This window comes from Cynocephalus volans, chromosome 9 (assembly GCF_027409185.1).
Source record: "Cynocephalus volans isolate mCynVol1 chromosome 9, mCynVol1.pri, whole genome shotgun sequence".
NCBI classification, from domain to species: domain Eukaryota; kingdom Metazoa; phylum Chordata; class Mammalia; order Dermoptera; family Cynocephalidae; genus Cynocephalus; species Cynocephalus volans.
In genome coordinates, this window is record NC_084468.1 from 107,037,809 (window position 1) to 107,050,080 (window position 12,272).

General features: G+C 33.0%; 1 protein-coding gene across 8 annotated transcripts in view; it reads left to right on the forward strand.

Moving 5' to 3' along the window:
* The window catches only part of BLTP1 (bridge-like lipid transfer protein family member 1), a 221,537-nt gene that overhangs the window by 6,173 nt on the left and 203,092 nt on the right, over positions 1-12,272 (forward strand). For 7 of the 8 annotated variants that reach the window (XM_063107237.1, XM_063107240.1, XM_063107239.1 and 4 more), the window contains exons 3-6: positions 4,958-5,087; positions 7,661-7,777; positions 9,047-9,125; positions 10,329-10,393. In XM_063107237.1, the coding sequence (XP_062963307.1) occupies positions 4,991-5,087; positions 7,661-7,777; positions 9,047-9,125; positions 10,329-10,393 (358 nt within the window). In that variant the 5' untranslated portion in view covers positions 4,958-4,990. Of the gene's footprint in view, positions 1-4,957; positions 5,088-7,536; positions 7,604-7,660; positions 7,778-9,046; positions 9,126-10,328; positions 10,394-12,272 lie in introns of those variants that run through there. The other variant, XM_063107243.1, reaches the window with a different exon arrangement.

Here is a 12,272-nt window from a genome sequence, read left to right on the forward strand (position 1 = left end):
CTTTATATCCCAATGGGTAAAATTTTTTGGGCAGAGAAGTCTCTTCAAATCACTATGCATTCAATGGGTAACGCCAACCTTTTCCTGCATTCCAGTACTGTCTTAAATATATAAAGTTTAAATATTTCTTTTATGTGAGATGTTCAATTGCAGTAGACACGTCTGTATTTTGTTTACTTTATTTGTGTAGCATCACAGAGTTGGAAAGAGCTTCACAAAGTCATTTGTTTTAGGCCATCTACCTTTAGATTGGTGAGTGCTCAGACTACCTGTGTCACTTTAGAAACCGTTCACACAACTTAAACACTCCTTGAAACTTCATTTTGAAGTTTCGTAGAAATGTTATATGATTTGATTTGTGTTTTGTTTTTGTTTTGGGATGTCCTTATACCATAGGAGATAAGCAGTCTGTCCAGGCAGTTCCTTTGTGTGGTATTTACTGAGATCTTTGGGTCAATTACTAGTTTTCTTAATTGTTAAGGAGGAGATAAATTACTCTGAAATTGGGAACCCTACAAAAATATCTCAAGATAATTTGTTACGTAAGTGCAGAAACCAAACAGCTGAAATGTTTTCAAGTAAGTATATGTTCTGTAATAGTTAATATGTATCAGTAAAATTTGGCTAAGCAATGAAGAAATGAGATTGTACAAAGTTCACCGAATTTCTAGTATACAGTAATGCTGTTATGTGCTAATAGGTGCTTAATCTTACTTGATGATGAAGAAAATATGAATGTGGATGGAGTTCAAAGGAAAGCTATAAAATTGATTTATTTTCTAACCTCCAGAACCCATGGAGTATCCTTTATGGAAAAGGAATGGTGCTTAAATCCAGAAAACTTTAATATAATGGTCTGAAGATATGTAGATAGGTTTTATACAAATAATTGTAACTTCATTGTTGCGTGAGGGACTTGAGTATGATTAAAATTTTTTTCTTTCATTTTTGTTATATTTGGAATTGGGCTATTAAAATGTTGAATATTCTCTGTATCTCTTAAACTCCAGCAAAGGAGAACCAAATTTTCTTGAGGGGTAAAAAGATCATTTAAGCATCTCTTTGGCCCTGAATACATTGTAAATACTTGCTTATGTTTGGCAATAGCTCATAATTATGTGATTTTTATAATGATGTATTTATTTTATTCATTTATAAAACAAATATTTATTGTGAGACTGCTGTATACCAGGAACCTTGTTGGGTATTGCACACTCAAATGAATAGGGCAAGGCCGTCATTAAGGAGCAGCTGCCTAGTGGGGAAGATGGACTTCTAAACTGATAATTACAATATAGTGTGATAAGTGCTAAGATACAGGTATTCATTCAAACAGCATTTATTTAGCATTTTTTATGTTGTCAGACATTCTACTAAGATTATTGTAAATATTCCAAATCTTACACTTAATATTCAGAAATTCTTAGCTGTATGGCAGAATTTTTAAGCTTAATAAATATTTGTTGAATGAATAAGCAAAAAATAGACGTATGTTATAAGACAGTCTTACCATGTAGCTTCAAATAATCAAAATAAAGTGGGTACTTTTCCATGACAATGCCAGGGTAATCTGTGGCTCTTCGTAGCTAGGTCTTTTCAAGTCATAAGTCATGTTATATAGCCATTTCAGTTTAAGCCTGATGTAGGGAAATCTTTCCTGCAATTCTGTTCAAATTATGGGGTGATATTTGTTTTAGAGGAGCGACGTAGCCCTGGGAGTAGATTTACTAGTGCACTGAGCTTTCTTGAGGACCTTTGGGCAGATGCACAGATGGAAGTTGGGGGGATTGTTATCACCCCGTTCTTTTTCTGATTTAATCAAATTATTCTTGCTGAGGTGGGGTAGAGTTGGGGAATTTGGGGTACACCGTGAAGATGAAGGCCCTCTCATCCACATTTCCTTTCAGCTACCACCCTAGGGCCATCCTTCTGCTAGCTGTTATAAACATAAATTAAACTTTAAGAAAAATAGAAGAGGAAAGGGGACAGTAGAAGGCAATGGGGTTAGAACCAAAAAATTGGGAGTAATGAGAAGAATAAAAAAAAGGGATGAAATAGAGGAGGATTTAAATAAATATGAACTTGACTCATACTTTAAAAATATGTAGAAGTATGTGGTGCTGATAACACCAAGGTCAACGGTTCAGTCCCTGTATTGGCCAGCTGCCAAAAATGAATAAATAAATAATAATATTTAAAAATAAAAATATATAAAAGCAATCAGATTCCGTCATCTTTCCACCACAGAATCTCCCTGCATCTGGGTCTTTCTGTTCAGATGAAGGAAATGTTTCTCTTTCTGTCAAAAGCTAGTTCTTGCACATATATGTGCTCTGGATTGAAGTGAGATTTTTACAACCTTACGATATTTTATTAAATATTATGTGCTTTAAATTGTATGGTTTCATGGTCTCTTCGAAAGAACAGGGTCATCTTTCTTACAAAAGAAAATTATCCTTGGATTTGATAGAACTAGTTATAAGTAATAAAATAGTGTCTTGTTTTGGGATTCTGCAGAAGGAAACCTTGGATAAGGGTTCAAGTGCAGGTAATTTGTTTGGGAAATGATCATAGGAAACACTGGTAGGGTAGTAATGAAGTAAGAAGGGAAAGGGATGGAAGCAATAAAGGGCATCATCCTGGCAGTTACCACTGTAGGCATCTAGAGCTCACTCCTACTGATGAACTTTCAAAGACCAAGTAAAATATGTCCCACAGTTATCCTAAGCCATGAGATTTGAGTGTTTATCCACCAGCTTCCTAGTCACCATTGACATTAACTTTGGCATTTCTACCTTGCCTTTGAGTGCAAGCTGAATGTGTCCTTGCAGTTACATAAGCTGAAAGCAGCACTCAGCAGACTGTCACATAATGAGCAATCTTCCTGTGTAGAGGTGAATGCCAACAGTACATGGGCAAGACACTAATAGCATTGGCTGCCAATAGCAAACACTTATACAGTTTAATATCCACGATGTGTCAGACATTGTTCTACATGCTTTATCTGAACTCATCAATTCCCACAATACAACTCTTATGAGATAGGTACTATTAGTATCCTCATTTTGCACATGAGGAAACAGCACAGAGAGGTTAGGTATTTTACCCATGGTTACACAGCTATAATTTCAGAATTGATATTTGAACCCAGTAGTCTAGTACAGAGTCCATACTTTTAATATGTATAGTGGGCTGCTTCTGGAACAATACAGCCCAAAGCAGGTCCTTTTGATTCTACTGTCCTTCCTTGATAACTGCCTCTTCTTTCTCCCTTCCTCTAATCTTTCCTTTTAGAGAACACTTTAAAGAACACTTTGCTTCCTTATTTGTAGCTATCCTCCCCCTTCTACCATTCTAGAACATTATAGGCATTCCTTCTTTCATTCTTACACTCAAGGCTGTGATAACAAATAATTCTTGCTAGGGTGTTATCTGATATTTCTGAGGTTATGTGATGAAGCCTTCTGAGTTTGATATTGCTCAGTGAGTATTTGCATTTTAATTTTTTAAAAAAGACAACTGTTTACAAATTATAAAAAGAAAGATGTGATGGTAGGATGACAGATGACTAAGGTACTATTTTTGGATTTGGGGACACCCATTCCTTGGCCATGGTTGTAAGGTGAGGCCAAGAGATATGTGCTTGAGCAAGAAAAGCCCCTTTTCTACGTGTCGCGTCCTATCCTCCAGTCACCACTTTCCCTTTTTCTTTTTAAATAATGTATTACATGCCAATTATAAAACATGTAAACAATACCCAAGTGTCAAGAGTAAAAGTTAAAGTCCTGCTTCACTGCTTCTCCTTCCCCCAGAATCTCCTCCCACTGCTCTCTCCAAAGATAACCACCCTTATGGTTTTGATAATGTTTTTGAAGATTGAAAAAAAAAGTATGTTATGTATCATATGCATATGATATATAATGCATAATTTTTTAAAAACATAAATGGAATACTATGCATTTTGCTTCTCAGCTTGCTTTTTTCCTGCTAACATAGCATGCATCCGGATATGTGCTGTGTCAGCTGGTGAGAGCTATCTCATTCTTTTAAAAGGCTACATATTATTTCATAGAAAGAATGTACCATAATTTAACTCTTTTCCTATTTATAGACATGTTTCTCGGTTTGTCATTATATGATATGTGATATGGCAGTGATTGTCCTTGAAAAAAGTCTTTGTGCCTGAGGAAGTATTTCTGAGGAATAGAGTTCTAGAATTGGAATGTCCAAGACAAAGCACATAAACTTTCATAGTTTTTATGGTATCTGATAAATTGTTCTCTCAAAGACTACCAGTTTACTCCCATCAATTGTGGCATCAACTTGTACATAAATCTGATAAGTAGGCAATTTGTTAAATTGAGTAATATCATTGTGCAGTGTTTAGTGATGAGTGCTTACAGAGATACTGTGGCAACTTTTGAGACAAGCCTAGGTAAATTTGTCTAATGTAGATGGTTAGTATTTATTCCCTTCTTATTGTTAAGATAGATATTTTTTATTACATTTGAGAATATTTTGAGCCAGAGTATAATAACTCAATCTTAGTCTGTAATCGTATTTAGAATGGTGAAATCAGGACATTACAAATATGATTCATTGTCTTATATTTTAGATAGAAGTGTGGACATATTTTGTTTTTGTTGTTTGTTGTTTTTTTTTTTTTTTTTTGACCGGTAAGGGGATCACAACCCTCGGCATGGTGTGGTCTGTACCATGCTCAGCCAGTGAGCGCACCGGCCATCGCTATATAGGATCCGAACCCACGGCCTCGGCACTACCAGTGCCACACTCTCCTGAGTGAGCCACGGGGCTGGCCGTGTTTGTTGTATTTTTGCGTTCTCATCACTGAAGGAAATAGAAAGTGATTTATTAAATTCACCTTTTTTTCCCTTACATGATTTCTCTTGCAGTTTTCTAAATCTCTGATTCAAAATTTAACCTTTGACTTTTTTAGGCCTTTAGATGCTGTTCTGGAAAAACTTAAGTAATGGATCAAAGGAAAAATGACAGTATTGTCCCTAGTATCACTCAGTTAGAAGATTTTCTTACAGAACACAATTCCAATGTTGTTTGGCTCCTTGTTGGTGAGTAGAATATACTTTCTTGAACTTTATTGTGTTTTACATATAGATTAACAACAGTCAGATTTTAAGTAGTGGTTGACTGAAGTTGGAATCCTTACATTTACTTATTTTTAGAAAAGAAGTTTTTAATCTGTATTTCTTGAATGTTTGTTCTAGAAACTGCTCTGGAATGCTCTTTACTTTTTCTTAGGCTGCCTTGTTTTCTTATTTAGGGAAGGTGGGAAGAGAAGGACATTACACTTACTTAGTTTATCTTTCCTCTTTCATATTCCCCTGTCCCCCAACACACACACACACTTTTGTTGATTTGTTTCATTATAAAAGTAATAAATCCTTATGGTAAAAAATATATATTTACAGTAAAATAGAATGTATGTGCCTCATTAATCTTTTAATCTCTTTCTTCACTCCTTATGTACTCGTCAGTGGGCCAGCTATTAATAATTTTTTGTATAATCTAGAAGTTTTCTAAATATATTCAAATAGTTCAAAACAGTATGTAATTAAATGGTAGGGAGAGAGGGAGGGAAGGAGAGAATGTGAGTGAATGAATGAATCAATATGAATGAATGAAAAGGAGACATACAAAAGTAATACCAGAGAATGAAGATATTTTCAGAGGCTGTTATTGCCAAGGAAGTTTTTGTGAAAGAATGGTATTTGGTTTGAATTTAAGCATAGGAATTGTAAACATAGAGAGGAAAATAGGCAGAGTAAGATGGGGTAAGAGAGGAAAGGGTGGTTAATGATTTTTGTTGAGCATCTTCTGTGTGCCAGATACCACAGGTATTTTGCATATGCTTTCTCAATGCCCAGTGCAATCTTATGAAGGTTGGTTTTATTCTTTTCCTCTTAATATGTTGGGGAATTGAGGCCCACAGAGATTAAATAACTTATAAGGGTTACAAAGCTATTTTTTTCTGAGTGCATGCTTAAACTTTTTTCATGACACCATAGGATGTGGGGTAGGCGTATAGGTCTACCTATAAGGTATATATAGAAGGAATTATAGTGCTTAGTGATTTGTAGGTAGGATTGGGTTACCATTTAAACTTTGAGTTCTATATTTTCTATTTGACAAAAGTCAACTATTGTAAGTTATCACTAGTGAAAGCCAAAAAAGTAAAGTGAAATGCCAAATATTAGCGTGAGATAGAACTTCATAAAAACAGCATTTTAGATGACCTTTTAGTTTAATTAAGGCAGAATTCTTCCTTATTTTCCATTTGTCCCCTTTCCTATCACTTAGAATTTGTCTTGCTTTTTCCTCTTCTATACAACTCCTTTCTTAAGGAAAAAACTACAGCAACAAGCAGGCAAACAATCCCTCTGTTTTACTAGTGGCCTTATGATATTGAAAGGAGGGGTGGGGGCATGATACGATGAAAAGGCCACAGTTCTAGGTTGCTTAATTCTAAAAGCATACTTTCTCAGCAAATGCCTCTTGCCTTTCTGAAGGGCCCATAAGAACCTGCTGTTGACACAGTAAAAATTTATACAAAATAATTTTAACCTTAAATCACAATGGCATATCATCAAAATAACTTTTCAAAAGAATTTTTCTAGAAATAATTTTTAAGGCAAAATCACTTGCTGTATTAAAGTCATTACCATCAATCTAAGCTACCCTGAGAAATGTTGTATTTTATTTTGGCTCTCAGGGACAGTTTTGTTTTATTTATATTACATAATTTTTTAAAAAGTTAAGAATTTAATGTGCTGTTGCTCAAAGGTTACACATGTTAAGTTGTGTTGCTTTCTCATAATTTAGAAAATAGTTATACTTTTAAAAAGAATAAGTAAAAGAAAATTTGTTATCTTTTTTAAAAGATAAATTTAAAACATTTTAAAGATTTTATTATCTTTTTAAAAAACTTTCTTGTGTTTTGTCTTTTGTATATTCAAAACTAGATTTTTTTGGGAATATAAATTTTATAGTTGACTAAAACCTTTCATAAAAAATCTGGTCAAATTTAGAATCATTTACTTTAGCATATTCAGTGACATTCTTCAAAAGTAGGTTATTGTCTTATCAGTTACAGCAAAATATATGGTATAAGGTGGGATACTTAATATGTCTTTAGGCTAAAATTCCCACTTCTTTTCCATCACTTTTTTAAAGCAGAGTTTGCCGATTTGAAAAACAATGACTTTTCTCTGATTTAGAAAATCATCAGTTTTCTTTCTTTTCAAGTGGCTGTAGGCTCTCTGAGGAAATAGCTTGGGAATGAACTTGCATATGAGCTCTTGGCCTAATAAAGGTGGATATTTTTCAGAATATTCAGAATATAGGCTTTCTTCTCTCAGAACGTCTTTACATATGTTTAGGGCCTAAAACAGTACAATGCAGTGAAAAAGGAAACAGAAAAAAAGGAAAGAAGATGTGTTTGAAACATTGTTTTAATTGATCTGATTGGAATCTGCTTTTCTGGCTAATGAATGAAGAAAAAGAAGAAAGTTGGGTAAAGGAAAAATCAGTCTCTGGTTTTAAAATTCCAAGTATTAAAATGTAAGAGGTAAGATTACCATATGGAAGTAAATCCTATAATTTCTGAATGTTTTTCTCCCAACAGCTACCATTTTGTCCTGTGGATGGATTATTTATCTAACATATTATAATTCTCGGAATGTTGGTCTTATTTTAACCCTGGTTCTTAACAGATTATACAAGCATGGCTATATCCATATTGGTAAGTTTGAGTAAAACTGATTTTTTTCTTACACATAATCTTGAGATGTATATTATAAATTTATATTTTATAAACAGGTAGAAGCTTTAGAAACTTAACTTTGTTTCATGAAAGTTTAAATAATGTAACTGGAATTTCTCTCACACCACTTTGACTAGAGAGGAACTACCACTTGGTTATGTCCTTTACCTCATACTTGTTTCCTAAAGTGTTTCTATAGTAACTTTTTAACTTTTTTTTTCTTTACAAGAAAACTTTTGTTTTCTTGTAAAAGATGCTCATTAAAAGAATTAGAAAAATTTAGATATATATAAAATATGGAAATAGAAGTTTCTCAAGAGTCCACCATCCAAAGAAAATTTCCAATGCCTGATGTAGTTTTTGCCTTTTTTTTTTTAAAGTAACCCATGCTTTAAAAATCTATACATTGGAGGGCCAGCCCGTGGCTCACTTGGGAGAATGTGGTGCTGATAACACCAAGGCCATGGGTTGGGATCCCTATATAGGAATGGCTGGGTAGCTCACTTGGGAGAGCGTGGTTCTGACAATACCAAGCCAAGGGTTAAGATCCCCTTGCCGGTCATCTTTTTTAAAAAATATAAAAATAAAAAATAAAATAAATAAATAAAAATCTATACATTGGAATCATCTTGTATATTTCATTTTGTGGCCTGCTTTACTAATACAATTTCTGACTACTTATAAGTGGGAAGTTTGCAAGTAGATAGGATGGTGTGTTAGGAAGCTTTGTGCTTTGGAATTCCTTAAATCAGTGGGAAAAATGTTGGGGGGGAGCAGGGAGGGGTGACTGCCTAGAACCGTTCTAACCTTCCTTATAGTTGTATACCTCGTAGTGGACATAAATAAAACCTCTCTCAAACATAATGTAGTCTTCCATTAATTTGAGGCAATGGCTGTTCTTGTAGTCTCTCAGATTAATGGAGAAAAATGGTGAGTAAGTCACTGTTTTGGGTTTATTTAATGGCTGTACATAATTAAGGGTATTATCCATAAGAAGTGGCTACTTAAACTAATGTCCTCATATGGTTATTTAGTAGCTCAATTCATAGTGATGATACATGTGGCATTTTTTTGTTTACATTATGAAAAAAGGATAGGAAATTAATAAGGCTGTGAGGATATGAGGAAGGGAATGGAAAGAGATCATTAAATTAAATTAAATTAAATACTAAAATTATTTTAAGCTTTAAGGGTTCTACTATCTATTAAACAATTACATTAATTGCTGTTGTTTTTTTCCTACAACAGGCTCTTTTTCTTTTTCTGTTCTTTCTGGAAAAGTCATGGTTCGTGAAATCTATTACATTACAGAGGATATGTCTATTAGGTAACAAAATTTAAAAAGTGCCTATCTTAAACAAACTTGAAATATTGTAAAAATGTTCTGATTATTTTATTGAATATGACTTGCTTCTTCAAAACCATAAATCAAAAATCATTTTTTTCCCAGTAAATTGTACTTGGTGAATTGATGTTTTAAAATGTTTTTATCAGTAGAATCTTACTAAGGTTTAGACTGGCAAAAAGTTTATCAAATAGCAGTTTATAGAAATAAATAACCTCATTTCATTTCTGGATGAAAAATTGAACCACTAAATTACGTATCTTTGTTGTAGAGTTCATCGTGGTCATTTGTTGTATAAAACAAGGTTCAGGGATGTTGATAGCTCTTATCCATTATTAGAGGTTATCCTTATTAGAAATAATGAATTTATGGAATTATTTAGCATCTGTTAGCAACTCTAATTTTACTCTAAGAAGGAAAAACAAATTTAAATATAATAAGAAATGATAATGTGTTTGAAGTGTTCCTTCTTCAGTAAGCCTTGAGAGAAAAGCCTACTCTATTTTTGTGATTTTCTTACAATTTGTGACTTAGAATTCAAAAGCTTTGAATTTTTTGAGAGGTGCTAGGGTTTGGCAGCACTAATACCTCACTTAAAACTGTAGCAGGCAATTTCTATGCTAGTCTAAAGTTATTTCCAAATCAAAAGTCGAGAAAAAAAGTTAAGAGGCTGTAAGTCCATCCTTTGGGGGCATGTGGAAATAGATCATTTACAGAAATGAAGGAAGATCTTTCAAGATTTGGCTTTTTGTTTATATAATTTTTATACTTTTAAAAACGTCATTTTTTAAAATTAAAAAAATCATTTAAAAAAGAAAGTTTCTATGATATCACTTCATTTTTCTGTTAATGTCATCTAGCATTACATTTTACCAATTAGAATCTAATATTTCAAAACATGTCATACATGATAAATATATAAATTTTGATTTGTCAATTAAAAACAAATTAAAATAATCTAACAAAGCTATGCAAAGTCTCTTTTCCTTTTTTAACTGGAAAATTGTGAAACATTATACTTTGTAACTCTTAGTTCTCAAAAAGATATTTATGTATGCCAGTGTCCTTTTGAGAATTTTTTGTATTTCCTTATTCATGATCAATTGTCTGCTTTTTGTAATAACTAAGAAATGAGTTAAGTAAATTGTTATTTAAGTTCTCATTTTTGTAATCTACCTTGCTTAGAATTCAAGATGGATTTATCATTTTTCGGTGGTGGAAAATGTATAACCCAAAGCAGAAGCAACATGGTGAGTTTTAATTTTTTTCATGTGTTTAAAATGTCAATCATATCATCAGAATTTTTATTTACAGATATTTAAATGTTTCAGATTTATAACAGTTATTTTTTAAAGTTCTGGAGTTTATAAAACTCTGATTTTATCACTACTTGGTTGAAAATCTTTCAGCAGCTTTCCTGTTGAACCTATTGTTTATTCAGGGTTATCCTCAATATGACCTCTACTCATATTTCTAGCCTTTACTTATTATTTGTGGGCCGGATACATATTGTAGTTCACTGGCCTCCCTAGCACTCTAATCTTTCTAAGACACCTCCTACTTTTCAGCTTCTATGCCTTTATTCATATTTCTACCTGACACTGCTTCTAATTCTCTTTTATCTACTGTGATAAGGATGAACAGAAAAGGGGTAGTGCAGACCCGAAACTACCTTCTGGGTTTGCTTTTGTCATCAGAGCCTTATCTTTGTCATCACAGAGTTTTCTCCCCAAATCCTTATTTCATGACTCTATGAGTGCTTCTGTCTCTGTCCCAGCCCTTCTGTCTATATTAACCTTAACAGTGGCTTCAAGGAGAGTAGACCCTGTCTTTACTTTCTAGAGTAGTGGTTCTCAAACTTTTGATCTCAGCAACACTTTACAACTAAATTATTGAGGACCCTGAGGAGCTTTTATAAACTCATATTTATGTGAGTTTTATCTATTTATATTTATTGCATTAGAAATTAAGCCTAATAATTTAAAAAATATTTTCAGTTCATTAAAAATGTTAATACATTATATATTAAAATAAATAACATTTTATGAAAAATACATTTTTAAAGAAAAAAGTAATAAGAGTGGCATTGTTTTATATTTTGTAAATCTCTTTAATGTTTGACGTAATAGAAGATTACTGGATTCTCACTTATGCTTCTGTATTCAGTCTGTTGATGTACCATATGTTATATAGCCTTTGAAAAACTCCACTCTCCACTCATGGGAGAAGGGTTTTGAAAAAGTCAAATATGTCAGCTAATAATACTATGAAAATAGTTTTAACCTTTTGGACCCCTGGAAAGGGTCTTGGGACTTTCCCAAAGGTCCCCAGACCATACTTTGAGAACTATTGTTCTAGAAAATTGTAGGTGGGGCTTGGGTGCTTAAGGTCAGAAGAGGGTGAACTGCTTTACCTTTTGTTTAGCTATCAGGATCATCTGTGTTTCTGGCACCTCATGTTGAGGTTGAAATGATGGTTAGTTTTTATATAACTTTGGAATGTTCCAGTTAGGTGTGTGTGTGTGTGTGTCTGTTTGATGGACTCACTTAGTAATTTTGCCATCATTTTTATTTATTTTTTATTTTTTGCCATTATTTTTGTAACTTTATTTCTATAGGAAAATAGGTTTAAATTTCCAAAAGTTTAAAAACTTATCACAAGTTTGAGCCAGCCTAAGTTACTTTAAATTTCACTATTCAATATTATTTAGTCTTTTTTCTTTTTGCTATCATTCTCTTGCCCCATGTAACTTTCTCCCTTTTATGTAATATATTGGGTACTCTTCCTTAAAGAGGCTAGCATGAATGGGTTAGTATTTGGCATCTGTAGAACTAATGAAATCAGAATGATTAGAAATTAGAATAAAGGGCAGATTTCTTGTCTGGAAGAAGTATTCTAACATCTAGAGTTGTTTATTAGAGAAATTTCAGCAGAAGCTATTTTATCATGTGATAAAGTATTCTGAGGGAGTTTAAACTGACCTTTTGCAGTTTTTCACCTGTGATTTTGAATGGCTATGTGTTCTTAACAGTCTCTAATCTGTGATTTTAGAATATCAGTTGTTAAACCAGCATTTTTACCTCTTAGCAATTGCTATAAAGCATTCTCATGGGAAAAAATTGTTCTTTA